At 55.3% G+C, this 27,530-nt stretch overlaps 1 protein-coding gene across 3 annotated transcripts in view; it reads right to left on the bottom strand.

Annotated features, from left to right (window-relative positions):
* LOC117871398 (arf-GAP with Rho-GAP domain, ANK repeat and PH domain-containing protein 1-like) overlaps positions 1-27,530 on the bottom strand; it is a 119,991-nt gene that overhangs the window by 7,264 nt on the left and 85,197 nt on the right. For 2 of the 3 annotated variants that reach the window (XM_034759334.1, XM_034759332.1), the window contains exons 19-31: positions 26,774-26,937; positions 25,282-25,494; positions 23,311-23,416; positions 21,203-21,350; positions 20,030-20,116; positions 19,049-19,117; positions 18,256-18,373; positions 13,323-13,436; positions 11,140-11,282; positions 9,445-9,477; positions 5,922-6,004; positions 2,005-2,055; positions 408-471 (exon numbers count right to left, since the gene is read on the bottom strand). In XM_034759334.1, coding sequence (XP_034615225.1) covers positions 408-471; positions 2,005-2,055; positions 5,922-6,004; positions 9,445-9,477; positions 11,140-11,282; positions 13,323-13,436; positions 18,256-18,373; positions 19,049-19,117; positions 20,030-20,116; positions 21,203-21,350; positions 23,311-23,416; positions 25,282-25,494; positions 26,774-26,937 — 1,393 coding nt within the window. The remainder of the gene's footprint in view (positions 1-407; positions 472-2,004; positions 2,056-5,921; positions 6,005-9,444; positions 9,478-11,139; positions 11,283-13,322; positions 13,437-18,255; positions 18,374-19,048; positions 19,118-20,029; positions 20,117-21,202; positions 21,351-23,310; positions 23,417-25,281; positions 25,495-26,773; positions 26,938-27,530) is intronic. The other variant, XM_034759333.1, reaches the window with a different exon arrangement.

The following is a 27,530-nucleotide window of genomic DNA, read 5'->3' as shown; positions in this document are numbered from 1 at the left end:
TCAAGGGGATCTTTGAGCCAGCCAGTCAATGACCGACGCTGCCCCTCTCCTATGTTTATTCTCTCCCACCCCCGTGTCCCCATTGTACAGATGGGGCAACTGAGGCCTGGAAAGGCTGTGAGTTGCCCAGGGTCACCCAGGATGTTTGTGGTGGGGTAGGAATCAAACCCTGCTCTCCCACACCTCAAGCTAGTCTTCTGGCCACCAGACCATCCTTCTTGGGCTGGCTGGGGGAGATGGTGACCTGGCTGCGTGGGCTGTGAAATGTGACTGTCCTGTGAGGCCGGCAGACCGCCATGCCAGGCCCCCCACGTGGCAGGGGGTGTATCAAAGCCATGCGGAAAGGCCCCTCCCACCCTGAAGGATGGCAAGGCGTGCTGAGGGGCCGCCCGCTGCTCAGGTGGTACCTGTACATAGAGGAAGGATGCGAACCACTCCCGCAACTCCATCTGCGTATCGCAGCACAGGTACCTGTGGAGGAGATCAAAGGGGAGGTCAGGGTGGGTGCGTCTGGCCGGAGGGGATGTGAGCAGCGAGACGAGCCCCTCCCATGCCCTCCACCCAGCCTGCCTGCGTCCAGCGTAGGGAATGCAGTTACTTGCAAGCCACCTGTGGCAGAAATCCCACAGCAGATGTGAAACACGCCTGGCCCTACAGGCCGGCTCATTTGCTCACAATCAGAGCTGCCTCAGCGGCTGCTATTCCAGGCAGCAGTCGGATGGCTCCCGCCCAGTGCAGGGCACAGACAGCACAGGGGCTGCCGGCTGCCCTGGGTCCAGCCCTGGCACTTGTGACCAGTGGGGTACTGGTGTAGCCGGAGGCAGGGCCATCTCTAGAGAGAGCCGTGACCCTGCAGTGCTCCCTGCTTATGTATCAGGGGGATGTTCCCCCGAGAGGCTGCACTCAGGTTTCCTTTCAAGCCTGGGTTTGTTTGCAGCAGGGAGATTGATTCTGGCTCATGAACCTGATTTGTTTGAACCTGATGGATCAGACTGGGTTGAGTCACAAATCTGATCCGGCCTTTGTGCCAGCTTGAAAACCAGGATCTTTAGGCATTTGGGATCAGGTCCCAACGTTACTGGGCTCTCAGCATCTCTCAGGACGGGGTCCTGGCTGTCAGATTAAGAAATACAGCTGTGTGTCGAGTGATCTATTCCTGACATCATCATTAGTGACCAGAGAACACGCGGAGTGTCGGATGATGAAAGTTGCTTCCAAGCTCTAGATAATTAGACCGCAACGGCAGCTAGACTGGCAGAGCCAGAGAGAGCGAATCTAGAGCAGGGTTCTCAAACTGGACATCGGGACCCCTTGGGGGTCGCGAGGTTATTACATGGGGGTCAGCTGTCAGCCTCCACCCCAAACCCCGCTTCGCCTCCAGCATTTATAATGGTGTTAAATACATAAAAAGTGTTTTTCATTTATTAAGGGAGGGTTGCACTCAAAGGCTTGCTGCGTGAAAGGGGTCACCGGTACAAAAGTTTGAGACTCACTGATCTAGAGGGACAGATGGTTGAAGAAATGGATAGTGTCTCCTTTAAATAAAATTATGCTGAACAGGCTGGGGGAGGGGGTGGCAGAGAGCCCACTCCTCTCTCCCGGATGGACTCAGAATTACTGGACTGTATGTCAGAGCCCCCTGTCAACAGAGTCTCATTTAGCTCAAGTGACAAGGGCCCACAGATGGGGGTTTTAAGTAGCTACAGTCTGGCACGGCGAGATCTGGGCTGGTGATGAATTTGTTTCAATAATAACTGTACCAGGCCATGCAGACAGATCCTGGCCAGGGACATTTCTGAGCAGAAACGACTCCTCCTCCCCAAGTCTCGTGCGGCGGGGAAGTCCCTGAACCCCTTTGGTACGTGAGCACGGTTCTGTTTCTGAAATGAGCTCCGCCTCCATCCCTGTCTGCCTGAACTCCAGCAGATCGGGGTCTGGGCCTGGCTACGCTTAATGAACAGCTCTCCTCCAGCAAAGCCCCTCCGGCCCGCCACGGCTCCTTACCACTGTTGCTTTTCATGCTTCTCGTTTTCATAGAACACCGTGAATCCCCAGCTGCCAGGGAGAGAAGAGAACAGAACGCTGAATTCCAAGGTTTCCTCTCCCAATCAACTCCACGAGCTTTAGGTTAATAACTTTCCCCAATAGAGCAAACCTGGTATCCCAGCAACCACAAGCCTCTCTGCGTTACCGTGGCAAACTGTTGTGATTTGACACCACCGCCAGGCACTTTCCTCCATGCTCTTGGCTTTTGGAGAAGCCAGGTGGCACTTCAGTCTATTGCTGGCATCCTCCGGCAATGAGAGACTCTCCGCAAAGGGCGGAAGGCTGCCACGTGCCATAAAATCAGCCTCTCTCACCGTTTTGTGGTGCATTTGATCCCAATGGATCACCAAGTTTGCCTGTCAATTAAATGCAGCCACATCTGGGGTGGGGGAGGTTGAACAGCACAATGCAACGTCACACAGCAGGGTAGGCCAGTAAAGCAAAAGACATTAGCCCTGATTCTTCCCAGTTTGACGCCAGTGTCCAACTCACAAGCTGTCCCCAAGCACAGCTGTCTCAACCAGCCAGTGAGACGGTGATGTGCAAATCAACATCACGACCTGCCGGGCATGAGTGGAGCTCTGGCAAAGATGCCAGCTCCACAGCACTCCATGAGGCACCATCTGGCCTTTGTGCCAGCGTGAAAACCAGGATCTTTAGGCCCCAACGTTACTGGGCTCTCAGCACCTCTCAGGATCAGGCCCATTTTTAGTAAGGGCTGGCACCAGGGCCAACCCCAACACCGCCCCCCGCCCCCAAGGCAAGAGCCTAGCCCTGCCAGAATCTGAACAATGGGGCTAGCTGGGGGTGAACCACAAGTCTCCAGCCCACTCCCTGCCCTCTCTTACCCGACCGAATTGCTCCCAGTTCAGACCCAGCCATGGGGCTGAGCCCCCTGCAGCAGGCCTGCCTGACCTGTGCCGTTTAACCCCCAGTGTGATGTACTGAATAAATCCCTCTGGAATACCAGTGTCACATTGTCATGCTGTGCTCTGGGCATTCCTCCCCTGGTGCGTTGCGTTCCCCAGCCCTGGCAGACAGCCCGCGTGGTCTATTTCATAGCTCCTGCGTTCTCCCTTGCCACCCTATGGAATAACAAACTGGCAGAACGTCTGCACCTGCAGATCTCCAAAGACGCATCTCAACCTGCAGCTGCTGCCTGACCACCTCCAGCGGTGCTGCTGTCACACCTCCCAAGCTAAGCAAGGCCCAGCCAGATCAGTACTTGGAAGGGAGGCTGACAGTGCTGATGCTACAGTAAGTGGCCCTTTCCTCCGAGGCAGGATTGAATCCATGGGGCAATGCTTCACCGAGAAGCTTGTCTGAGGTCACCCTCAGCTGCTGTGTACAAGAGCTGGGGCGCCTTAGGCAGATTCCAACCTGGAGAGTAACGCTGCTCTCTGCAACTTGTCCCTGGCAAGCCTGCCCAACTCCTAAACTTGAAGGGTACAAGTTCACCAGGGTCATGATCATCCAGTCTGACCTCCTGGACTTTGCAGGCCACAGAACCTCACCCACCCGCTCCTGTAATAGACCCTTAGCCTCTGGCTGAGACACTGACATCCTTAAATCACGGTTTAAAGACTTCACATTACCGAGAATTACACCATTTACACTGGTTTAAACCTGCAAGTGACCCCTGCCCCATGCTGCAGAGAGTCCTCCACAAGGGTCTCTGCCAATCTGACTGGGTGGAGGGGAATTCCCTCCTGACCCCAAATAGGGGGATCAGTTAGACCCTGAGCACGTGGGGGAGACCCACCAGCCAGACACCTGTGAGAAAATTCTCTGTAATAACTCAGAGCCCATCCCATCTCCAACACACCACCTGAGTAGGCTGACTGGACCTGTCTCCAAACTGTCCTGAGGAAACATCTGTGTCTGTTCATGCTTCATGCCATCCTCTCTTGCCCACGTTGGCACCAAGCGCCAGGGCCTGCTGCCAGCTGCAGAGGGCGAGAAACCCGGGTGGGGGGAGCCTGTTCTCCACTCTGGTTCCACGGCCCAGCAGGGTCATCAGCATGTGCGTGCACCTGGCGTGGATCACGAACTCCACCGATACCTGCACCTCTTGCAGTGAGAGGAAGACCCTGGCGCACCTCTATGTCGCGGGCGTCAGGCTCCAGCTGCTTCAGAACCTCTTACTGAGGCTCCAGCTGCATTTTCTGATCTAGGCGCACCCCAGCCCTGGCCTCCTTGTCAACCTCCTCTGAGCGCTGGCCAAGATGGCCGTGGCCCATCCCAGCGGGAGGAAGCTGGATGTGGAGTGGGGGGGTTGCTCAGCGACTGGGGGTCCCTATTTCTGGTCCCGTCTCTGACCGTGTCTCTGGGCAGAGTGCCTCGGGACGGTGCCCACTGACTCCTTCGCGGAGCGGTGGGCGCTGTCGGGGGTTCTCGGCTCAGTTTCCCCCTTTGGATCTCAGATTTTTAACCTTTAACCTTCACTCCCGTCCCTGTTTTTTCATTTGTTGTCCGCAGTATTGACTTGTGGCCTGGGGTCAGTGACTCCTTCCCCTTGGCTGAGGGGGCGAGATTTTAGTTTTGGACAGGCGTAGGCCTGCCATCTCCCAGCAACCCGCCATGCAGAGCGGGGCACAGGGACCGTTAGGCTGGCATGGAATCAGGGCAGAAGCCGTTGAAGGGCCGGCCAGCACGACGTTGTTCCCAGTGCTGCTGAGAGCAGGTTTTCCTCCCGGGAAATGCTAATCCCTTGGCAGGTTGGGGCTCTGGGGGCCTGGGGATGTCAGAGGAGGGATGGAGAGGAGTAGTGTGTCCTGAGGCACCAGAGGAAGAGGACTGTGGCTCGCTAGGTTGCTCTGCCATCTGGTGGCAAGAAGCCAGAGAACAGGAGAAGCCCCAGCGACTGGGACGATGCGCGGTTCCTTTGCTGGAGGCAGGCCTGATGCCTGCAGCACTGACAATGTACCTGGGCTTCGTTCCCAGCTTTCATCTGCCCGTGGGAACAGCAGAGAAGAGCAGCAAACCTCGGCGCTTAAAGCACAACAGCGAGACAGCGGAGTCTTGTGCAGCCTGGGGCAAAGGCGCCTCCAAGGGGTTTTACGCACTCTCTACTGGCCACCTCCTGGCACACAGCTCTGCTCCACAGGCAAGGTGCAGCCGCGAACACTGTTCACAGCAGGGAAACCACAGCACTGTTATCCAGGCAGCGGATGGCTCCGAGCGCTGCAGCTTGGCTTTAGCGTGACAGTGCTGTGGGTCAGTAGAGACCAAGTGAACTGCGGCGGGGGGGGAGGGGGGGGCTGGGAGCTCAGCCCTCCTGGTTCTGCCACTGCACAGCCTTGGGCAATTCCACTTTCCATCTTTGTGCCTCAGTTTCCCCTTCTGTGAAATGGCGACAGTGCTATTGGCCTAGGATGACCGTCACCTCCAGTTATCAGTAACTGCAATGACGCCTGGATCCTGAACGGGGTTCCTAGGCCCGACTGCAGTACAGTGATAAATAACGGGAATGGATCCGGATGGAAGATACGATAGCAGCGCTCCATTCCAATTGGTTATTACCGTATTGAGGTCGTGCCCAGAGGCCCCGTTCAGGCACCAAGCGCAGTGCTCAGAACATTAATGAATGAAGCCTTGCAATCTCATAGTCAGCTGTACCCCTATTTCACAAATGGGGAAACTGAGGCACGGAGTGGCAAAGTGACTCTCCCGAGGTTACCCAGCTATTCGCTGGCAGATCCAGGAGTTGATCCAGGAGTTGAACCCGGAGCTCCCAGCTCCCCATCCCTCTGCTCTATCTACTAGACCTTGCTTATTGCATTGCCATGGTGCCCTCATGGCTTCCTGTTGGCAGGGCTGACTGAGACCAGGACCCATGAGAAGTGCCGCTGTTCAGACTCCAACCCATTGCTCACCAGGATGGAGGGCGAAGTTTCTTCTTAATTCCCAGGTAGACTTTCAGATTCTTGACTGGCCACTCTTTCTCTGGTCTGTGGCTCTGGGGAGACAGAAGGAGAAGAGGGAGTCAGAGAGAGAAACATCCCAACATTGACAGTGAACCCTCTGTGGACGTATACAATCTGGATCAGCCTTCCAGTTATGATTGCAGGGGACTGTCCATTCTGGTGAATTCAGCTCCAGGAAGCAGAACTCTGAATGATGCCAAAGCAACACACAAAAAGAGGAAGGGTTTTCTTCCTCCAACAACAGAAATACCCTTCTGGGACAGACAGACATGAATATAAGGCCTTCTTAGAGACCAGCCTGCAATAGAGCACCAAGGGCAAGCAGATGGTGCAGTACTGTTCTCCTGACTCACCCAGCAACCAGACCAGGTGGGTCCTATTAGCTCCAGCCTCAGGGTATCAAAGGGTTGAGTAAAGAGGAGGAGGTGGGGGTGACACACAAGGTCTTGCTCAGAAAAGAACAGGAGGCAGCTCCTTATGTTTTGTTCTGAAGTGTAAAGGTGAATGCCAGGAAGGAATGAGAGCATGGGGTGTGTGTCTTGTGCAGAGAGTAGGGTTGGAGCTCTGCCACTCACAGATTTGCTGAAGCAAATCCTGTCCTCAGATGTGTGTATGCAACCCCTACTGCTGGTTGGGGGTGGGCTGACCCGCATTAGGGGCTTGTTCACACTGCCCCGCAAGCCACTGTATGTGCACTCTTGCTCTGTCTGGGCCCCAGAAGCCAGGGCCTGAAGCCGGGCTTGGGGCTGGGATCCCCCGAGCACAGACACAGACTTGTGTTCAATGCTGGGGCTATGTGCATACCAACAGAACGGGCCCAGCTGTGCCTGCGGCCTGCCCCCAACCTGTCTGTGACATCACCACAATGCCTACAGACCGCGAGGTCCAACAGCAGGCGAGGGCCTCAGCAAGGCCCAGGCAGTGGCAGCAGATGGAGCCGTAATCCACAACCCTCGCGTTTCCATATAAACATCTCTAAGGACGCAGGCTGAAGGAGAGAGGGGTGGAGGACGCAGGCAAGAGCAGCACAATGTGGGTTTTCCCAGGTGGTGTCAGGGCCCCTCTGAGAGGAAGGAGCAGGGGTGAGAGGTGGGGTGGAACAGAGAGACGTGACCCTGGCTGCTGGAGAAGGGCCCCAGCCACACCCCACGGACTCATTCTCCCTCTGCCAGCCGGCCCCACTCGCCTGTTCCTCACTCCGTGCGAATGGAGTTACTGCCTGCACCTCCAGGCCAGTCCTCCCGTACATCTGGCCCTGGTTCAGTCCACAAACACCCACCACCAAGCCTGGATCAAGACCTACACACGCTGGCCTGGAATGGCTCAAACCGAAGTTGCAGATCGGCCTATGCGGAAGGCGGGACCGCGTTCCAGGTGTGGAATGGTATGTTACAGACGTGTTACCTACGTGTCAGCTCATGCCGAGAGTCACAGGAGTGCAGCGATACAACAAACGCTACTTGTGTGGCATGCACATATACCTGATGTCTGCTTTGTTCCACTCTGGGGAAGGTTGGGGTTGGATCTGAATTTTGTCAAACCAAACTCCCGGACCTGATCTCTGGGCTCTCGAACCGTCCAGCACTTGGCAGCTTGGGCCATGGTTCCTATTTAGTAGGGCTGGTTCTGAGATACGCTGGCCACAATTCAGTCTCCAGGCTGGTCCTGCTTAGGCCCCATATGAATACGGCCGATTATATTCATATGTACAAGCCCCAAAGGGAGCAGTTTACACAGTCAAGTCTCAGGCAGGCGGCACACACAGCAAAGGCGAATTGTAATTACAAAACCATTGGTCTCACACTGAGCCACTTACAAAAGTGCCCCTGGGTCATGGTGTGATTACACGTGGGAAAGATCAGCATTGACCCGTCACCCAGCAGTGCCTGCGAGCGTCCGATCAAGGGAGAGGAATTGCTTGGGCTGATGTGTGTGTGTGTGTGTGTGTAACTAGGAGTGATGGGACAGAACCGATCTCTGAATGCCAGAACCCCCCCTGCTCATTGGCGAGGTCTGCTCGATGGCAGAATAGCTTCCCCAAGGGAGCCCCATCGCACAGGACATTGACACGGGACTGGACAAAGCCCCGAAGAGCACATTGTGGGGAACATTCCTGCGCTAGACAGGAAATGCACGGAATGACATAATAGTAGACTTGTTTCACCCATAATTTCTATGGTTCTACAGTTATCCGCTGCCCCTCAGTCCCCCCCGCCCCAGGACAGGCAAGCGGTGAAAAACTGTCTAGCTCCCGGTCATCATCCTTTCACACCCTCCTGTCTGGGAACGTCTGCTACCACAGAACGGCACTGCAGCCAGATGCACTCCATTAGACCTCCCTCGTTAACCTTGGGAACAATGCCTTTTCCCTGATGGCCAAATGAGCGCTGGGGGTGGATTACACAAGTGTTTGCAGTCCCGGCAAGGTCAAGAATTATTGAGGGGAACAGGCACTTTAATATTTCCGTCACCCCTGCCCATACACGGGGTCCAAAATCATGCCCACATGTAGTGTGTAGTGCCCCCTCGATCACCGGGGGTTAAAATCTGGTCAAAACCTCCTCTTTCAATGGTGCAGTGTTAGGGCCCTGACCTGGGACTTGGGAGACAGGTTGAACACACAAACTTCCTATGTGACGTTGGGCATAGTCATTTGGCCTCTGTGCCTCAGTTTCCCCCCTGCACAAGAGGGGTAACAGCCCTGCCCTGCCTCCCAGGGGTGTTGTGAGGTGCTCAGATACTGTGGTAACAGAGATACAGGGGAAAGGGCCACTGGTAACAGGGTCAGGCCGAATCCTGCCCTAGGGTAGATGCCTGGACCAGCATCAGAGCCCTGACTTTGGCTCTGACCCTTGGAAGATTAGGCATGATTTCATTTTGGCAATAAGTCACCCCTCTTTCACAGGCTCTGTTGCTTCGGGGATTTTCATGGAGCCCATTGTCTTTGCCCGTTCCCTAAGGTTGCTGGTGTAACTTCCCTCGCCATGGCAACACACGCCTGAACTCTCTCATTACAGCCGCTAGTTACAGTGCATGTCGGGTGTCTTCGGGAACACAGCTCTGAGGGTGGAGGGGTGTGCATGGGGCGGGGGGGGGGGGGGGGGGAGTGTCCACACACAGCAGGCAAGACATTTCCATCGCTTCCAAGAGACCATTGAACTCAGAGGGGGCTGGATCACACCCTAAAAAACCACGGTGGTATTCTACGGGGACAGCCCAAGGCACTAGCAGGAGATCTATTGTTTTGTATCATTGTTACATAATACTGCCGTATTTTTCCCCATGATTTCCCTTTGTGATGGTGTGAATCCATTTTTTTCGGATAAGGAAAACCACGTGCTCATGTGTCTCACTGAATGTGTTTAGTGACCGAATTTGGGTTTGACCCAGGGCAACCTTGTAAGGCAAGAGAGCAAATCAAAGCCCACAGATCATCCCGCTCAGCTGTCACACAGCACACTTCTCTACTCACGTTTTCCACGGCAGGCATCCGCTGCTTCAAGCTCTGTTTAATAAAGGATCGGGGTTAAACCAGACACAGGGGATCAGCCACAGACTGGGGAGAGGTGTGTGTGTTTTGGGGGGTGAAGTGCCATCCTCTGAGTAACCCCCTATTCTGCCCCACCACTGCCACAAAACAGGAGGCTTGTAAAGCCAATGGGGATCTGCGTCTCGCTTCCCATGGAGCGGGGCACGCAAGCTGCAAGGATCCATGCAGTGGGGCTTGGGGATTTGGGCACTTGGCCACAAAGGGTGTGATATTTGGGCAGGAAGGCCCAGAGACTAAAAGGGCAGGACCAAACTGTGTTGTAAGCAGCGAGTGGAGTGAGCCTAGAGCTGGTTGTCAGGACACCGGGGTTCTAATCCTGATTCTTCCAGGGACCCACCGTGTGGCTTTGGACAAGTCACGCCATCACTCTGTGCCTCGGTTTCCCCAACTTTGAAATGGGGATCACAGCGCTTGGACTGCAACATGTGAAAAGCCGTATAGCAATGCGACATATTATTGTGACCCCGCTATGGTGACATGTCACAGTCCCCAGGCCTTACTGGACTGCTAACACAGTTTGACAACGTGGTTATAACAGAGTTTGGTGCTGTCTTCACAGAAACTGCATAGTTTAAACAGATGCTTACTCTTCATTTCATCTCTGCTTCTACAAATGGGACTTGAGAATGAGAAGTAAATTCCCATTTGTTATAATGAATCCAAAAGCACAGGCCCTTTGCACTTGAGCCAAAGGAGACTCCCCATTAGCTGCTAGCAGTAGAGGACCCATGACACACAGTGAAGCAGTTCTGATTCCATCCAGTAGAGGGAAGTGGTGCACACACGTACTAGGCAGTTTGCTGCATAGGAACATAGGACTGGTATGACCTCCTGGGTCACTGAGTCCTGTCCCGGCTATCACAGGCAACTCTATCATATAATCCCGGTCATAAATTTTATAAGCTGCATCTTAAAACTACCTGGGTTGTTGGCGCCACTGCTCTTACTGGGCAGCTGTTCCAAAACCTCCCTCCTCGGATGGTCAGAAACCTTCTTCTCACTTCCAGACTACATTTACTCATGCCCAGTTCATCCCCATTTGTTCCTGTGCCAACATTATCCTTTCATTTCAATAGCGCTTCTCCCTCCCTGGTGTATTTACAGAGCAGTCCGATCCCCGCTCAGCCTGTATTTTGCTAGGCTAAACCAGGCAAGCCCTTCCAGTCTCCTCCCCTAAGACAGGCCCTCCACTCCCCATATCAGCCTCACAGCTCTTCTCTGCACCTGTTCCCTTTTACATTCCTCTCTCTTGACCATGGGTGACCAGAACGGCACGTGGGATTCCAGATGAGGTCTCCCCAGTGCCTTGCACACAGGCATTGATACGTCCCCATCGCTGCTGGAAATACCTCGCCTGTGAACACTGGAAACAAAACCAACTGAAACGCCTGCAGTCGAGTGCCACTGACCACCGTGTCGCCCCGAGGAAGAGTCCCCCCCCTCCCCCCACAGCGAGATCTTACAGCTACTGGTAAGGAGAGGCAAAGAGTGGATGACAGAGGGGACGTGGAGCCAGAAAAAAGGATGCCGGTTTCGGTCAGTAGGGGGCGCTGCAGGCCAGGAGGCATGGGAAAGGACATGTGCTGGGAGGGGATTGTGGCAGCCCAGGCAGCTCACCCGCACTTCCTTGTAGAGCCTCAGGCAGCTGTTGTTCAGGATGAAGTACCGGTCGTGGAAGCCCGTGCTCAGCCCAAGCCCCAGCAGGTTCCTCTCCTCCCGGAACTTCATCATGCCGTGCTTGCTGTCGCTCACTCTGCTGGCTGGGGAGAGCACAGAGACGGACCGCGAGGGGTTAAACACATGGCTGCAGCCCACGCCGCACCAGCCGGAGGGTAATTCCCATCCCGCCTCTAGCTGGCAGACAATGCATAGTGCAGTGGGGTGAGACGAGAGAGCCCAGAACCTGCCCTACTGGTCCCATACTTGGCAAATGAGGGTTTCCACGGGGAGCGGTGGCCTCAAGGAAAGGCGCGGACACACAGACACACACACACTCGTGTTAGGATATAGATATTCAGGCCTGTCTGCAAAGGCCTGTACTTTAAGAATTTAGGTGTATTCTTCTCACGTAGCTAGTTATAGAGGTATAAAAGAAAGAATCAAAATCACTGTCTGTCTGTGTAAGGGCCTTCTCGTACTGGGACAGTCTGAGGCCTGTTCTTAAGCTAAGGCCTTCGGCTAAGCAGCAGAGGCCAGCCATAAACTGGGAAGCGAACGGTCACATCCTCCCATTGCAAACCAGTCACATGGAAATAAGGTGCTACTGGGCTGTTAGGAATACAATCCTGTTCTGATATTCCTGTCACCTCCAGAGACAGGGAAGAGCCTAGAAGATGTAAAAGGAAAGTTAGTTTGATGGCATCCTGTCTGGCAAGAACTCACTTATCAATAGCTGGGATGTGAAATCCTTATTTCTGTATTGTTCTATCACTGTAGTCTCCATTTCCCTATTGTTTGTCTGTATAATCTCTGTCTGGTTCTGTGATTGTTTCTGGCTGCTGTATAATTAATTTTGTTGGGTGTAAACCAATTAAGGTGGTGGGATATAATTGGCTAAATAACCAGGTTACAATATGTTAGGATTGGTTAGTTAAATTTCAGTAAACTGATTGGTTAAGGTATAGCTAAGCAGAACGCAAAGTTTTACTATATAGTCTGCAGTCAATCAGGAAGTAAGGGGGGAACGGGAACAGGGACTGGGGGTGGGGGAATTGGAATCATGTTTTGCTAAGGTGGGGGGGAATGGGAACAGGGACTGGGGGTGGGGGAATTGGAAACATGTTTCGCTAAGGCGGGGGGTGGGGAATGGGAACAGGGACTGGGGGTGAGGGAACTGGAATCATGGTTTGCTAAGGTGGGGGGGGGGGAATGGGAACAGGGACACAGGCAAGGCTCTGTGGTGTCAGAGCTGGGAAGGGGGACACTGGAAGGAAACTGGACTCATGCTTGCTGGAAGTTCACCCCAATAAACATCAAATTGTTTGCATCTTTGGACTTCGGGTATTGTTGCTCTCTGTTCATGCGAGAAGGACCAGGAACGTGAGGGGGTGAAGGAACAAACCCCCTAACAACTCTCTCTCTCTCTGTGGCGCTGCAGGCCTCCCTTTGAGGGTTTCTAACCCTGCTCCCTTGCGTCCCAGGCTCTCTCTGCAAAGGAGTCTCCTCCTTCTTTGAGGAACCACCAACGGGAGCTGCAGGGTCAGGCGACATTTGCCATCCCCTGGTCCGGGGGCAGGGCTGCGGGAGAGAGCCCCACTGCCCCTGCTGGGCAGAGACATGGCAAATGATCTGTGCAGAAACTGACCAGGGCAGGGATTGATAATAAACGGGCTTCCCGTCCGAGTTGCAGGGTGAGTGAGAAGGAGGGCAGGCGCTGGGGAAAGACGCTGATGTCATGTCTCTTTGCCCTCTGTTCGCAGGATCAGCTTCGATTGGGTCTGGATTGAGCCCATCTGTTGGGTTGAAAAGCTCCTCCCTGCCATTGGTTGGTACCGGCTGGCGTGCGAACGCTCTTAGGTCTTTCCTTTTCCCCTCCCTCCCACTCCCCAGCCGTGGGTTTGCTGCCTAGTGCCCCCTAGCACAACCCAGTACTGACAAAGGAAGAGAGCAGAACCCTAGACAGACCCAGGATCATCTGGGTGCAGGATTCTACAGGGCACGTGTCTCTGTGCCGCGCGGATCGGACCAGCCAGCTCGCTCTCTCTTTTGGACAATGAAGACTAGGAAGTGCGAGAACCCTGAGCGGCCTGGATCCCGTCTACACTGAGGTATGTCTCCGACACACCCCTGCAACCACCTACCTAGATAGATAAGCATGTTCTCCATGGACAGCTGCTTCTTCACCACCAGGTAGCTGTCCGTCCCCAGGCCGTGCAAGATAGGCAGGACTTTCTCAGAGTAGTGCAAGGGCCGCTCTGCACGGGGAAGAAGAAACAGGTGTATTAATGCCCCCATCTGGCTTACCCCCTCCCCGCCGCGACCATGCTGACGGTGACCAAAGCTGCCTGTTTTAACTCAACTCTTTGCGAACCAACTGAACGCCCCTTGGGGGAGGATCATCATTTTACATGTATAGAGCCTCTTCAAGTGCTTTACCAACTATACCCGAGCATCTCTTCCCCCACCACCAGAATGCAGCCACCTCTGGGGTGGAATGTGGGCGACTGTTCAACAGCCTATAGCAACACTACCCAACTGCTTCGGAGAGGCAGTGAATGAGATCCTTTCTAGCTGAGGCTGCAGGGTGGAGTTAGGGAAGCAGAATGCGAGGATTCAGGCTGGACACCAAGGCCTCATGCATCTTCTCTGGCAAAGAGCGCCTGGGGGCTTTTAATGACCACAGAGCTCAGTCCCTCAGCTTTCTGACTCATCTTCAGCATAGCGCCCCCTAGCACAACGCTGGGTAACTGCTTCAATACAGATTCAGAGGGAAAACATCCGTGCCATGTCATGCAGCGCCGAAATGTTTGTTACGGATCTCCCATACACGCACTGGCCAGACCAGATCCTGCTTAGCTTGTGCGATCTGACAGAATCACGTATCAGCCACAGTAAAAAAATATAGCCAGGGAACCAGAAAATACTAGGGAGTGAGCTACACCATTATACTACTGATGGGAAATCAATAGTAAGCATAGTGCAGGGTGAATTAACTAGTCCAATCAACTGACAAACAGCTTTTGAATGGGACAGTCACCTTCCTAACGAGTTCTCCTGTCCCACTGTGCTGTGGAGAGCCCAGCTTTCTGACAGAGCTCCTTGGCACTGTGCTGCCGCTTGGAGAGGGGACGGGGAAGGCAGATGAGGAGAAAAAGAGGTACTTGCAGACCATAGCCAGTGCAGCTTCTGGGTGCTGTTGCCATCAGAGGGAAACAGGGTTAATGATACTCCTGTTTTTGTCGGGAGCTTGGAGATCAACGGATGAAAGGCCACGGATCAGAGCTGGGTGCCAAAAGGGCTGTCTTTGCTGCAGAGCTCACTCGGGTTTGGCACCTGGAGCAGCCCTGCCTGGGGGTGAGAAGCCCCCCTGCAAAGCCTCACCCACGTTACTCTGTCTTCCCTTGTGTGTCACCCGGGGGAATGATCCCGGGTTCTTCGTGCTGCAGACGCTGAGCCACACTATGGTTCTCTCCCAGGGAATTGTGGGAGGACTTGTCTGTCCTGGGCACGGGGGGGAATTGTGGGAAGGTGTTGGAGGACTATCAGCACTGCAGTGATTTAGCCTGTGTCCCCTGTAAAGTGGGTAGGTTACTAGGCCAAGTGAAAGACGCACCTGGGTTTTAACCGATTCCCCAGGGTGCACCCGCTAGCTCGGGCTGAAAGCACCACTAAGCTCAGGTGAGACGGCTGTGTGTGTAGACAGGAGGTGGTCAGGGTCAAACCCCGAGGTAGAACCCGAGTAGACTCAAGTGAAGACGTGCCCAAAGAGGGCTAGAGGATCATAATGATCCCTTCTGGCCTTCAAATCTGTACAAGCTACTTCCCCATCATGGCCCTGATCCTGCCCCCGCTGACCTCACTGATCGTATTGCCAGTGACTTCAGTGGAAGCAAGACTGAGCCTTTAAAGGAGAAACAACAGCGTATGTCAGCACCGGCCGCAGCGTGAGGTGAGCTCACCCCATGCCCCGCGGGGAGGCAAAGGGGAGGTGTTACTGCAGACGGATGGGCCTTGAATGACACATGGCCCAGCCGAATGGGTGCAGGCGGTTTCCCCTTCCTGAAGGCAGCTCAGCCGTCTGGAGGTCAGGAAGCACTGCTCGTGTAAGGCCTTTACTGCCGCTGGGATTTTCACAGCATGGCCAGGCAAAATCCGGAGAGGTCCTGAGTAGCTGCAGAGCACCCACTGCTTCCACTGACTTCCTGGGAGCTCAGCTCTTTGCAGGATTCGGCCCTCTGCTGCTACTTAGTATTAACGTGGGGCCTTTCATCCAAGGATCTCAAAGCACTTTCGAAAGGTGAGTAGTTGTAACCCTCCCTGTTTAAAGGAAACCGAGGGCACAGCGAGGGAAAGGCCTATCTTCAAAGTGGCTATTGATTTTGGGTGCCACAAAGCTGGGGAGCCCAGCTGGACACCCAGGGCCAGATATCGAGGAGCTTCAAAATGCTGAGAGGCACCTAGTGGGGTTTTTTAAAGTGCTTGATGCCTATCTGCATCTGTAGGTGCCTAAACACCTTTAAAGATCTGGCCCCCAGCACCTGGTTGCAGCACCTCTGCAAATTCAAGCACAGAAATGGAGGGTGGGAAGAGACCTCAAGGTCATTTAGTCCAGCCGCTTGCGCTGTGGCAGGACCAAGTCAACATAAACCAGCCCTGACAGGCGTTTGTCCAGCCTGTTCTTAAAACCCACCAGTGACAGGGATTCCACAAGCTCCTGATTGTAGAGCTTAACTCCCCTGAGAGTTAGAAAGGTTTTCCCAAAACCTAACCTAAATCTCCCTGGCTGCAGATCAAGCCCATTACTTCTGTATTACCTTCAGCGGGCATGGGGAACAACTGATCATTGTCCTCTTTATAACAGCCCTTCATGTAGTTGAAGACTTATCACAGAGGTGGGCAAACTACGGCCCGCAGGCCACATCCGGCCCGTGGGACTCTCCTGCCCGGCCCCTGAACTCCTGGCCCGGGAGGCTCGCCCTGGCCCCTCCCCCGCTGTTCTGCCTCCCCCGCAGCCTCAGCTCGCCCCGCCACCGGCGCAATGCTCTGGACGATGGTGCTGTGAGCTGCTGGGGCAGTGCAACTGCAGAGCCCAGCCTGATCCGGTGCTCTGTGCTGCACGGTGGCGTGGCTGGCTCCAGCTGGGTGGTGCAGCTGCCTGTCCTGGTGCTCTGGGTGCCGCCAGCCACCGGTGCTCCAGGCAGCGCGGTAAGGGGGCAGGAAGCAGGGGGGGTTGGATAGAGGGCAGGGGAGTTCGGGGTGGTGGTCAGGGGGCGGGGGTGCGGATAGGGGGCGGGGCAGTCAGAGGGCAGGGAACAGAGGGGTTGAATGGGGGCAGGGGTCCCGGGGGAGCAGTCAGGAAGGAGAGGGGGTCTTGGATGGGGCGACAGGGGGCAGTCAAGGGCGGGGGTTCCAGGGGCAGTCAGGGGACAGGGAGGGGTGGATGGGGCAGGAGTCCTGGGGGGGGGAGCGACGGGGAACAGGGGGAGTTAGAATATAGAATATCAGGGTTGGAAGGGACCTCAGGAGGTCATTTAGTCCAACCCCCTGCTCAAAGCAGGACCAATTCCCAACTAAATCATCCCAGCCAGGGCTTTATCAAGCCGGGCCTTAAAAACCTCTATGGATGGAGATTCCACCACCTCCCTAGGTAACGCATCCCAGTGCTTCATCACCTTCCTAGTGAAAAAGTTTTTCCTAATATCCAACCTAGACCTCCCCCACTGCAACTTGAGACCATTACTCCTTGTTCTGTCATGTGCTACCACTGAGAACAGTCTAGATCCATCCTCTTTGGAACCCCCCTTCAGGTAGTTGAAAGCAGCTATCAAATCCCCCCTCATTCTTCTCTTCTGGAGACTAAACAATCCCAGTTCACTCAGCCTCTCCTTATAAGTCATGTGTTCCAGCCCCCTGATCATTTTTGTTGCCCTCTGCTGGACTCTTTCCAATTTTTCCACATCCTTCTTGTAGTGTGGGGCCCAAAACTGGACACAGTACTCCAGATGATGCCTCACCAATGTCGAATAGAGGGGAATGATCACATCCCTCGATCTGCTGGCAACGCCCCTACTTATACAGCCCAAAATGCCGTTAGCCTTCTTGGCAACAAGGGCACACTGTCGACTCATATCCAGCTTCTCGTCCACTGTAACCCCTAGGTCCTTTTCTGCAGAACTGCTTCCTAGCCTTTTGGTCCCTAGTCTGTAGCAGTGCATGGGATTCTTCCGTCCTAAGTGCAGTAAGTGCAGGACTCTGTACTTGTCCTTGTTGAACCTCATCAAGTTTCTTTTGGCCCAATCCTCTAATTTTTCTAGGTCCCTCTGTATCCTATCCCTACCCTCCAGAGTATCTATCACTCCTCCCAGTTTAGTGTCATCTGCAAACTTGCTGAGAGTGCAGTCCACGCCATCCTCTAGGTTGGATGGGGCAGGAGTCCTGGGGGAGGCTGTCGGGGGCAAGAAGCAGGGGGGGTCGGATAGGGGGTGGGGGCTGGGCCCCACCTGGCTGTTTGGGGAGGCACAGACCAGTTCATTAACCTTTCCTCAGCTCAGGTTTGATCATTTTTGTTGCTCTCTTCTGGGCTCTTTCCAATTTGTCCACATCCTTCCTAAAGTGTGTCACCCAGAACTGGACACAGTTCTCCTGCTGAGGCCTCACCAGCGCTGAGTAGAGCAGGACATTTACCTCCCATGTCTTACATACGACACTCCTGTTAATACACCCTAGAATGATATTAGCCTTTTTCACCACTGCATCACATTATTGACTCATGTTCCATTTGTGATCTACTCTGAGCCCCAGATCCTTGTCAGCAGTACGACCGCCTGCCCAGTTATTCCCCACTTGGTAGATGTGTGTTTGATTTTTCCTTCCGAACTAAGTGCTTTATGTTCGATCTAAGTGACTTGCGAGGTCACAATGTCAGAGCCAAGACTGTCCCGATGCCCTGCCCTAGTCTGCTCGCCAGAGCTGTCGCAGATTGTCCATCCAGCTCTCGGACCCAGTGCCCCACCTGCTCTACACCTGGCAGGTTACCGTTCTCGGAGTAACCCTCTCTCCCGCCCAGACACTGACCTGCTTCCTCCCTCTCATTCACTTCGAAGCAGCTCCAGTACTCCTTCTCCTTCGTATCGATTTTCCTCCGCTCCAAGATCTCGAAGGTCAGCTCTTCTGCCGTCATGGTGGCTGGGATCTGAGGCGAGGAAGAAAGAAGCCTCTTGTGTCTGCGTCATGGCAGGTCATGTCTCCAGATCCCCCCACCCCTCAGTGCAAGCCCGAGCATCCAGTGGGGTACCAGCCCTTCTGACCAGGAGCCACGGACCTTTGCGTTCGTTCTGTGGCTAGCGGGCAGCCCTCGGAAGCTGTTTGCCAGGGCTGCGCCTTCTGTCAGGGCAGTCAGAGGAAGGCGCTAGCTCTGCTGTTGAAGGGACCAGATTGAAAATCCTCTCTGCACTGCCCCACACTGGCATGTGCGAAGCTTCCCTAGCAGGATCCCCTGATCCCCCGTGCTCAGAGTCACATGCGCCCTGGGGTGGAGGTGGAAGCTCCCGCACCCGCTTGCCAGGGCAAGCCCAGCGCTGGGGTTCAGAGGGCAGTCAGGATGCAATCGGTTGCCCCATTTCACGCCAGCTGTCTGGAGCACCGGTGCCACCCTGACTGTCCCCCAAGCGGCACTGTGATGCCCCAGCCCTTTGGATCAGAGTGAAGGGAGCATCGCGTGCCACCGCCCGGCCTATCCCTCCAGCTTCCCCTTCCTCGGGGCGCACAGCGCATGACATGGCTTCCGGCGGAGACTCTGCAAAGGCCTGTCCGAGGCACGCCCAGTGACGGCCTCTTTCCCTTCCCACCGCCCCTGCCCTTGCCTCACCTTGACGTGCTGCTCTGCTTCCGTCTTCTTCTCCTCCAGATACACTGTGCAGATGAAGTCCCCGGCTTGCTGGAAGGAAACAAGAAAGGGGCTTTTACCAGCAGGTTCCTGTTTACAGAGGGGCACCGACACTGGTGAGTGTGAATCCCCTCCCGGCCTGGCCTGCCACACCCCAGAGTTAATCTGGGTGCAGAGATCCCCCTCATTATTCGCTGAATAACCCCCCATCACAGGGTGGCTGGCTCTTTAAGGGGAGAAGGGTCCCACGCCCTACCTGTGACACACTTAACTCCATAGGTGGGCAAAAGGAAGGTCATGTGATCGGTGGGTCATGTGATTTAATCAGGTCACTGCTCAGAAGGCAGCTGACCCTGTTTCCACCCCCTATTCTCAAGCAATTCAGCACAACAATGAATTTTGTCCTGGTCCCACTAGAGCGCCCCCTGCTGGTCAGCAGCAGCAGTGACTGGAGCCGCGAGAAGCCATCAGCGGGAACATGGAGCATTTCTCGCTGGCTTTGTGGTGGTCCAGCGGTGGGCTAACCGGGGATGTGAGGACAGACCCAGAGGCTGCTGAATGGGAGGGGGAAATAGCCGAAAATGTTTTCTATTTCAGCTTCCAAAGGGTAACAGGAAGTGGCGTGAGCGAGCTGGGACCTAACAAGCTGCCCCCTTCTACCGCCTAGGATTCTGGGAGCAACAGAAAAGGGGGATTTGCTCTTGGGAGGGCGAATGGGCAGCCCCAGCACACACAGCGCCGTGAAACCATGTGTGTCAGAACCGGAAGCAGCCTCTACAACCAGACTGCTAAAGTGGAGAGCGACCCTCCCAGGTTAGCTGCTGGAGGAGACTAACTGTGTCTGCCTGGCTCCTTCGGAGTTCCTGAGATCTTAGTTTCCCAGTGGCTCTCTGAAGAGAACCGAGCGAGCGTGTGCAGGTGAGACCTGCCCCTCCTCCACCAGCGAGCGGATGGGCCGGCTACCTGGGTTCCACTGGACGAGCCGGCTATCCGCATCTTGATGATGGCTGTGATCTCGTCCTGCTGTTTCCTCATCTCTTGTTCGTCCACCTGCCGAGAGGAGAGAAGGCCAGAGTGATCGAACCCTCGGCAGCCCGGCAGCAGAAAGGCCAGATGGACAGCTTCACGTGGGGCCCAGCTCTGGGAGGACACGAGCCTCCCCCATCAGTCCCTAGCCTCCTGCCCGTCACTGAGCTGTGCTGGTCCGGAGTCACCCACCTGCCCAGCTCCACCGGCCAAGGAAAGGCACTCCACAGGGCTTCCGGTGCTTCTCCCCACCCGCTCCGATGTCGAGTGCCTAGCCCGTGCCATCACGGCTACACTGCTATTGTTATTCATGCTAACTCAGGTACGTCCGTATGTGCTGCATTCACACCCCCTGACAGCAGTACAGCCGGACCCTCTGTGTCGTCAGGGTCTCTCCTTGATCTGTGAGACGCAATCCCACCCTCCACTTGCCTCCAAGCAAACTGGACTTCTCCAGCATGGCTCAGACACAGCCACCTTCCCCTCATGGATCCCCCAAATCCAGCCAGTCCTCTCCAAAGTCACCCTTCTCCCAATGGCCGGGCTTTCTCTGCAGAGGGTGCTTTATAGGATCTGGTGGCTAGTGCATTGCTGAGAATCGTATGCCCGGAGCCAGGTGCTGAGTGGCGGGTGGAAAGAGAGGCTGGAGATCAGAAAGACGACAAAGGAAAAGACTTCCTTGTGGAGGAAGCTCCCAGGGTAAAACAATGGGCGCGAAGGGCCATAGTAACAGTAATCATGCCAAGCTCTTAACATCCGTGGATCTCAAAGCACTTCACAAAGGAGGTTAGTCTCATTGGTAAGATGGGGAAACTGAGGCACAGGGAGGGGAAGTAGCTTGCCCAAGGTAGCAGAGCTGGCAGTAGAAGCCAGGTCTCCTGATTTGCTGTCTAGTGTTCTGGCCACCAGACCTCACTGCTCCACAGAAGAGCTTGAATAGATAGAGGCCAGGTTACAACGGACAACAATGCAAACGCTCATTCTGGCTGGGCGAAGAAGGCAATGTTTTCTATAGGTGCCCGGGGGCCGAGTGTACGGGCTCTAGGCCTGGAAGCCTTCGGTCCGCTGAGGGAGACGCTTTGGGGAGTGGGGCTTCTGAACGCTACGTACGCTAAATATGACCACATAGCGGCTGATGAGATCCTCCACCACGCGCCCCGCCTTGTAGTCCTTCCCATCCGTCTGGAAGAGCGTCGGCCCGAAGACAATCGCCAGGTTGTGTGTGTTCATCTGGTTCATCTCGGAGAAGTACTGGACCCTGAGGAAAGCCAGCACATTAAGGACAGCTCCTCCCGGAGCTCCAGCTGCCTCCCCGCCCTGCCCCAATGGCCCTCTCAGATCTCGCCATGCCAGTCGGGGTTTCCGTTTCTGGGGGGGACCCTCCATGGGTTGCTGTGTGTAGTGCTCTAGGCCCAGATCCTACAAGGTACTGATCTCCGTGGGAGCTAGGCACCTAAACACCTTAGAAGGTCTGGGCCCAGGCTCGGCTCTCTAGTGGTGGGGACCCTCTCGGCCAGACATACCCTGCTCCGCCTCTGACCTAGGGCAAGCCCCCAGCCGTTGGTGAATGACTCAGGGACGCTAGTGGGTCAAAGCAGCCAGCTGCTGCTCACAGGGGTTGGGGTTTGAATTCTGCTCTGGCTCCTGGCAGGGCTGGTGGGCACCTGGGAACAGAACTACCAAGGAGCGGGAAAGGGGCTCCTCTCTCTCCAGCTGGTCTAAGGGAACAAGCTGTGCTTCCTGACAGATCCAGGCAGATGTAGCCAATGATTTTAGTTTATTATCCAAGTATTGTGTGAGGTTATGATTAATCAACATCTTATATCATACAGATTCATTGTATGTTAATTAGAGTTCATTTGTAGGATTACAGAAGTACAAGATTGATCAGTATTTAGAGGAACCATGTACTAGACATAAGTCAGACAAGCTGAAACGCAAAAACCTGTAGGCTGAGACCTGCAAGATTTTAGCTCAACTATTTTAGGCCTTGGAGACAGGAAATGCTGACATGAGTCAATGACCGAGAAATAACCCGAAAGATGATGTGAAAAGAGGTACCAGCTGGTAATATTGTGAAAGTTTAGCAGGAAGATTAAATTTAAATGATAAAATGCTGTAACAGCAAATATTGTCTCCAACATGTGTCTTCACCACAAAATAAAGGTGGTACATCAATGTTAATGAGATTCCGCCCAGCCTATAGGGGTCCCTTGTGGTTCTAGGGGACACAGACCAGATAGAAAGAGAGGGTTGACACTTCCAGGTACACGCGCAGAGTGTAGGTATAGACAGAATCACAGGATAAAAGAGGGTGCCCAGAGCTTAAAAATTGAGCTTCCCATGGGAAACCTCCAGCAGGAACCATACCCATATTGATGATCAGTCCCTCAGGGGCCAACAGACTCTAAGCCCATCCAGGAGGATGTGAGCATGTCTGTCGTTACTTATCTTTAGGAAGTGTAAACGCTGTGACATTTAGAACTCTGTTGGTAACTTTAATAATAAACGGCTAAAAGAGATGTTCTTGTGACCGTCTGTGTTACTTGCCTATGGTTTCAAGTGTTCCCATGGGCTCTAGAGCCAGACCAAAGAGAGAGAACTGTTGAACGTGAGACTGTAGCTGCCAGAGCTGAACCCACTGTAGTATAATTAACCTTCAATAAAATAAACGGCTACACAGACCTGGCAGGTGGGACCCATTAGCCATAAAAGGTGCAGGCTCTTTGAAGGGGAGGCAGAAGAACCCGTCCCAGGAGCTCTGGGAAAGACAAACACTGCTCTGCTGACCCTGAGTCTGGCCTTCATCCTAACAACACTGTGCGTATCTGGAGCCTCCTTTCGATGAAGGTCTCACAACCCCCCTGTGCGGAAGTTCACTACTAACATGCTTGGGGTCACACAGGAAGCTGGTGGCAGAGCAGGGGATTAAGCTCAGGTCTCCGGAATCCCTGGCTTTAGACCCTTCCCCTCCACAGCCTGTTAGGGACAGAACGACCCGTATCTCGCTGCATCCCAAACCAGCAGGTAAACCCAGCGCCTCTTTCCTTAGCAGGGAGCCCTGGTGAGTGACTCTCCAGCTGGGTGGACCCTAGGCCTTGCGTGCCCAGCTGGCAGGACGAGGCACACAGCTCCGGCACCCTCCGGAGAGCACTGGCCTCTGCCAGGCCCAGAGTGGAGCCGCGCAGCTGGGCTCGGCCGCGCCGCGCCCCCCTTACCGGTACAGGTGGTTGATCAGCGCTTTGACGGTGGCTCTGTTCACCACGGGGAGGCTGCTCAGGAGCTGGCGGTACTGGCCGATCTTCTCCTCCTCATTGTCAATCGCTGGCGGGGAAGGAAGCGGAGCACAGGGTGAGCAGAGCCGCTCGGTGGCAGAGCGGGTGGGCTCGGGGGAGGAGGCGACCAGCCAAATGCTGCCGGATTGGCTGCTAGGCTTCCCTGCCGGGGGTCATCCCTGGTACAAACTGAGCTGGGCTCTCACCGGACCCTCCTCTGCTTGCCTGACCCCCGTCCAGCCATTTCCCAGACTGCCCCTCACTTGCCCCATCCCCTCCCGCCAGCTGCTTCTCCTCACGGGATTGCCTGGCTTCCCGCCCCTAGACACAAGCCCTCAGCTGCTGTTCAGCCAGGAGGAGGCCGCAGAGGAAGGGCTGGCACACAGAGGATTGCAGTCTCCTGGAGTGGAGGACAGCCCGGACAGGCAGGGGCGTGGGTGGAGGACAGCCCAGACAGGCAGGGGCGTGGGAGGGGAGGGACACGGCTGAGCTCCCTGCTCGCATCTCAGCTGGTTGTCAGCCGGATTCACCCATCCCCGGTGCTGGTGCTGCTGGGCAGCTCCAGCAGGAAAGGGTGAACGGTCCGGCGTCCTTTCTGCTGTGCTGGACGAGCCGAAGCGTCGCCTCGTCCCTCTGACCTGCCGCAAACCCATCAAGAGGAGAAACACCCCCCACCCCTGCGAGGCTGGAGATCCGGGACACACCTGCGTCTCAGTCCAGCTCTGCTCCCCTCATTTCCCCTCAGCCCTGCCCCACAGAAAGACTCAGATCTTCCCACCGCAGAGGGATCTGGTTCCTGTGCCGTGTTCCCCACTCAGTCAGGGCAGGTGCCAGATCTCTCTTCCTGTGATTCATGGCCCCGTCTGCGCCTGGCCACTTCTAATCCCCGGAACCAGAGGCCTCAACCCATCCATAGTTCTCCCAACAAAATATCTGCAGCCCAGATGCCGTTTCCCAGCCTGATGGTGCCACGGAGGAGCCAGCCGGTGGCACTAGCCGGCTGCAGCTCAGCTGTGTGTTTACCCCACCTGCTCAGCGCGAGCGTTCTGGGCTAAATAAACCAGGAAAGGACGTCTTGGAGTTGTTCTCAGGCCCTCTCAGACTAGAGCCCCCTGAGCAGGCTGTAGCACCCTGCTGTGCCGTGCTGGAGCGACACAGGCAGAGGGGCTGGCTGAGACGTCTGCTACTGACCTGAGATAACTAAGCTCCACCCGCAGCCGAAATGCCTAATCCTGCAATAATCAATCATAATATGAATCCCGTAGGAAGCTGGCTGGTGTGGACACGTCACACTGCCCCCTACTGGCTGGCATCAGAACTGCTGAACTGTGTGTCGCAGGCCCGCAGGGCTTAGAGCTCACGGAGAGTAGCTGTGCTCTAGGAGCAAGAGGGTGGGAGTTCTGTCCCCGAGGACGGGCTGTGCAGCCAGAGGAGTGAGAGTTTGTGACAGTGATTCGTCCTTCTCTGATGCCTACTTCTCGAAGTGTTTTGCAAACAGCAGTTAAGTTTCATACACTCCAGTGTGGGAGAAGTAAATAGTATAACTCCCATTTCACAGATGGGGAAACTGAGGCACGGGGCGGGGCAGTCACTTGCCCAAGGTCACCCAGCAGGCACATGGCAGACCTGGGATTGGAACCAGCAACCCTGACTTCCAATCCCTTGATCTAACCCCAACCCAGATTAGTCTCCCCTCTCTAAAGCAGGGCCTGTTAACAGCCTGGACTCCCCATTATCCTCCCACTCCAGGGCACCCAGCTACCACTGCTCTCCTTGCAATGCCGCCCCCTTGTGTCAGACTCACAGATTTATGGACTGTAAGGCCAGAAGGGACCCCTGGATCACCTAGCCTCAGCTCCTGTCGTTACACCTGCATTCAAGGCTCTGCCAGGAGAGGACAGCAGCGCCCCCTACCTGCTGCCTTCAGCCAGTCCTGGCAGAACTCTTTGGTGAAGAGCCCATCCCCGAGGTCTCGGAAGAACCTCTTCAGCGTGTTGGAGACGTCGTCCACCTGGTGCTCCCCTTCCTTGAGCCGGACCCTGCGTGCATCCTTCCGGAGCATCTCCAGCAGGCTGGTGGTCTTGGAGTTCTGGCCGCTCTTCCTGTAGATCCCCTCCGAGGTCAGCCCTGGAGCGGGAGCGGTCACTCGAGGTCAGCGATGCAAACAGCCTCATGTGAAGAACAAAGAACTCTCCCACAGGGAGTCACAGGCCACCCACCCTCCCACTGGCCTGACACACGAAGCCAAGCGGAGCTCTGCAAGGAATGGAAGACCAATGCCTCTCTCTCAGCATGTGCCCGGTGACCACCGCCAATTTCTGTGAGGGTCGTAGGGCTGGCTCCAAAGCCCATTCTAGTCCCTGGGAGTCTTTCCCCTGGACGCTAGGGGCTCTGGATCCGGCCCTTAGCAAAGGAAACAAACCCGTGTAATCATCAGTCCTTTAAGCCTCAGGCCCACACTTGGGCTGGGCCCACATCAATCCTGCATCAGAACACTGAGACGCGGCGCTGCTGATCTCGACACGCCTAGAAAGAGCCCAGGTAGGGGCCTGCGCATGGGCTAGAAGGGAATTTAAGGCGTCGGTCCATCTGGAGGAAGGGAATTTGTCGCAGAGGAAGGCACACGGCAGGAGATAGGGCGGCCAGCTAAGGAAGGGGTGTTCAGACCTGGCCACTACGGAAGAGCTCTCTGACTGCGAGAGCTGGTGGTCAAAGGAACAGACTCTGCCCATGGCCAAGACCAGCTGCTAAGCCATATATTCATAAACACAACACTGAATGCCCTGAACCCACCACTGTAACCAGCCACAGAAGTAGCCTTCCTACCCCCTCACCAGGCCGGGCGGAGGTAACGTGCTAATGCAATGGATGCATCCTGCGGTAGGTCAAGGAGAGAAGACAGGTGGTAATATACCTGCCTGCACTTCCCTTGTCCTCCTGGAGCTGGGTGTGCCATAGTCTGCACCTCTGAATTGTCACTATGGTTCCATTATAGACTCAGACTCATAGACATTAAGGCCAGAAGGGACCATCATGATCATCTAGTCTGACCTCCTGCACAACGCAGGCCACAGAACCTCGCCCACCCGCTCCTGTAATAGACCCAGAGCCTCTGGCTGAGTCACTGACATCCTAAATCATGTTTTAAAGACTTGAAGTTACCAAGAATCCACCAGTTACACTAATTTAAACCTTCAAGTGACCCCTGCCCCATGCTGCGGAGGAAGGTGAAACCCCAGCCTTTGTCAGCAGGGGTTAGGGAGGTGATGGGTAACGGTGCTGGCCAATGGCCCATCCAGCACCAAACCATCTCTCGGGCCAGGGGTTTGCCTCTGGAAGCAGAGGTGCCCCCAGCACGCAGGCGAGGGGGAGAGGGCCTGCTGCATGCCCACAGACAGGGACGTACCGCACTGCGTGATGTAATCGATGCATCTGTCTACGATGACGGGAATGTCCGACTCCGTGAGCTGCTGCTCGGACAACGTGTCGCCGGAGCTCCCCGCAGCCTTCTGGATGGCAGCCACCCAGCCCAAGAAATCCAGCTTCCTCTCCCCTTGGATGTATAGCGTCCTGGGGAGACAAGCGAGGCCCCACAGCCCCTTAGCTGGGAAACAACAACCGGGACTGCTATGCATGCTGGAGAGTCCGTCAGCCGATACGTCTAGGCTGCAGCACCCCTAGCCTCAGAGGTTCCTGCTCTCTAAAGTGAATTCCACGTGGGTGGAAGGTACTGGGTGAACAGCCCTAGGCAGCCACGTCTTCACGCTACCCCCCACAGCCCTGCCCACCGCGACGTGTCTCAGCCTGGCCCTGCCCATCTCCCTGGAGAGACAGCAACCTCTGCGCCCTCTGCTGGCAGCGTGAAGCAGGGGCAGGTCTTCAGTGTCAGACGTGGTGAACGCCTGCCCCCCCCCGCAACGGACTGAGGCCAACCAGATTGTTTCACACGAGCCACTGAGCATATAGCGGGGGGCAGCTGCTTCCTGCCTCTGCTAAGATTTGCCCAAGGGACCTAGGGAAGTCCCCATCTCATCACCCACCACCTCCGGTGCCGCTGGTTATTTTTAGACCCTTTCGGCTTTCTAGGAGAACCCCGCCACTTTTAAGAACCTGCAGGATCTAACGAACCCGAAGGATCTCTCCCTCGGCTCTGCCCTGCACTA

This window comes from Trachemys scripta, chromosome 1 (genome assembly GCF_013100865.1).
Source record: "Trachemys scripta elegans isolate TJP31775 chromosome 1, CAS_Tse_1.0, whole genome shotgun sequence".
NCBI classification, from domain to species: Eukaryota; Metazoa; Chordata; order Testudines; family Emydidae; genus Trachemys; species Trachemys scripta.
The sequence above is the reverse complement of the archived record's forward strand: the minus strand, read 5'-3'. Positions and strand labels throughout refer to the sequence as shown.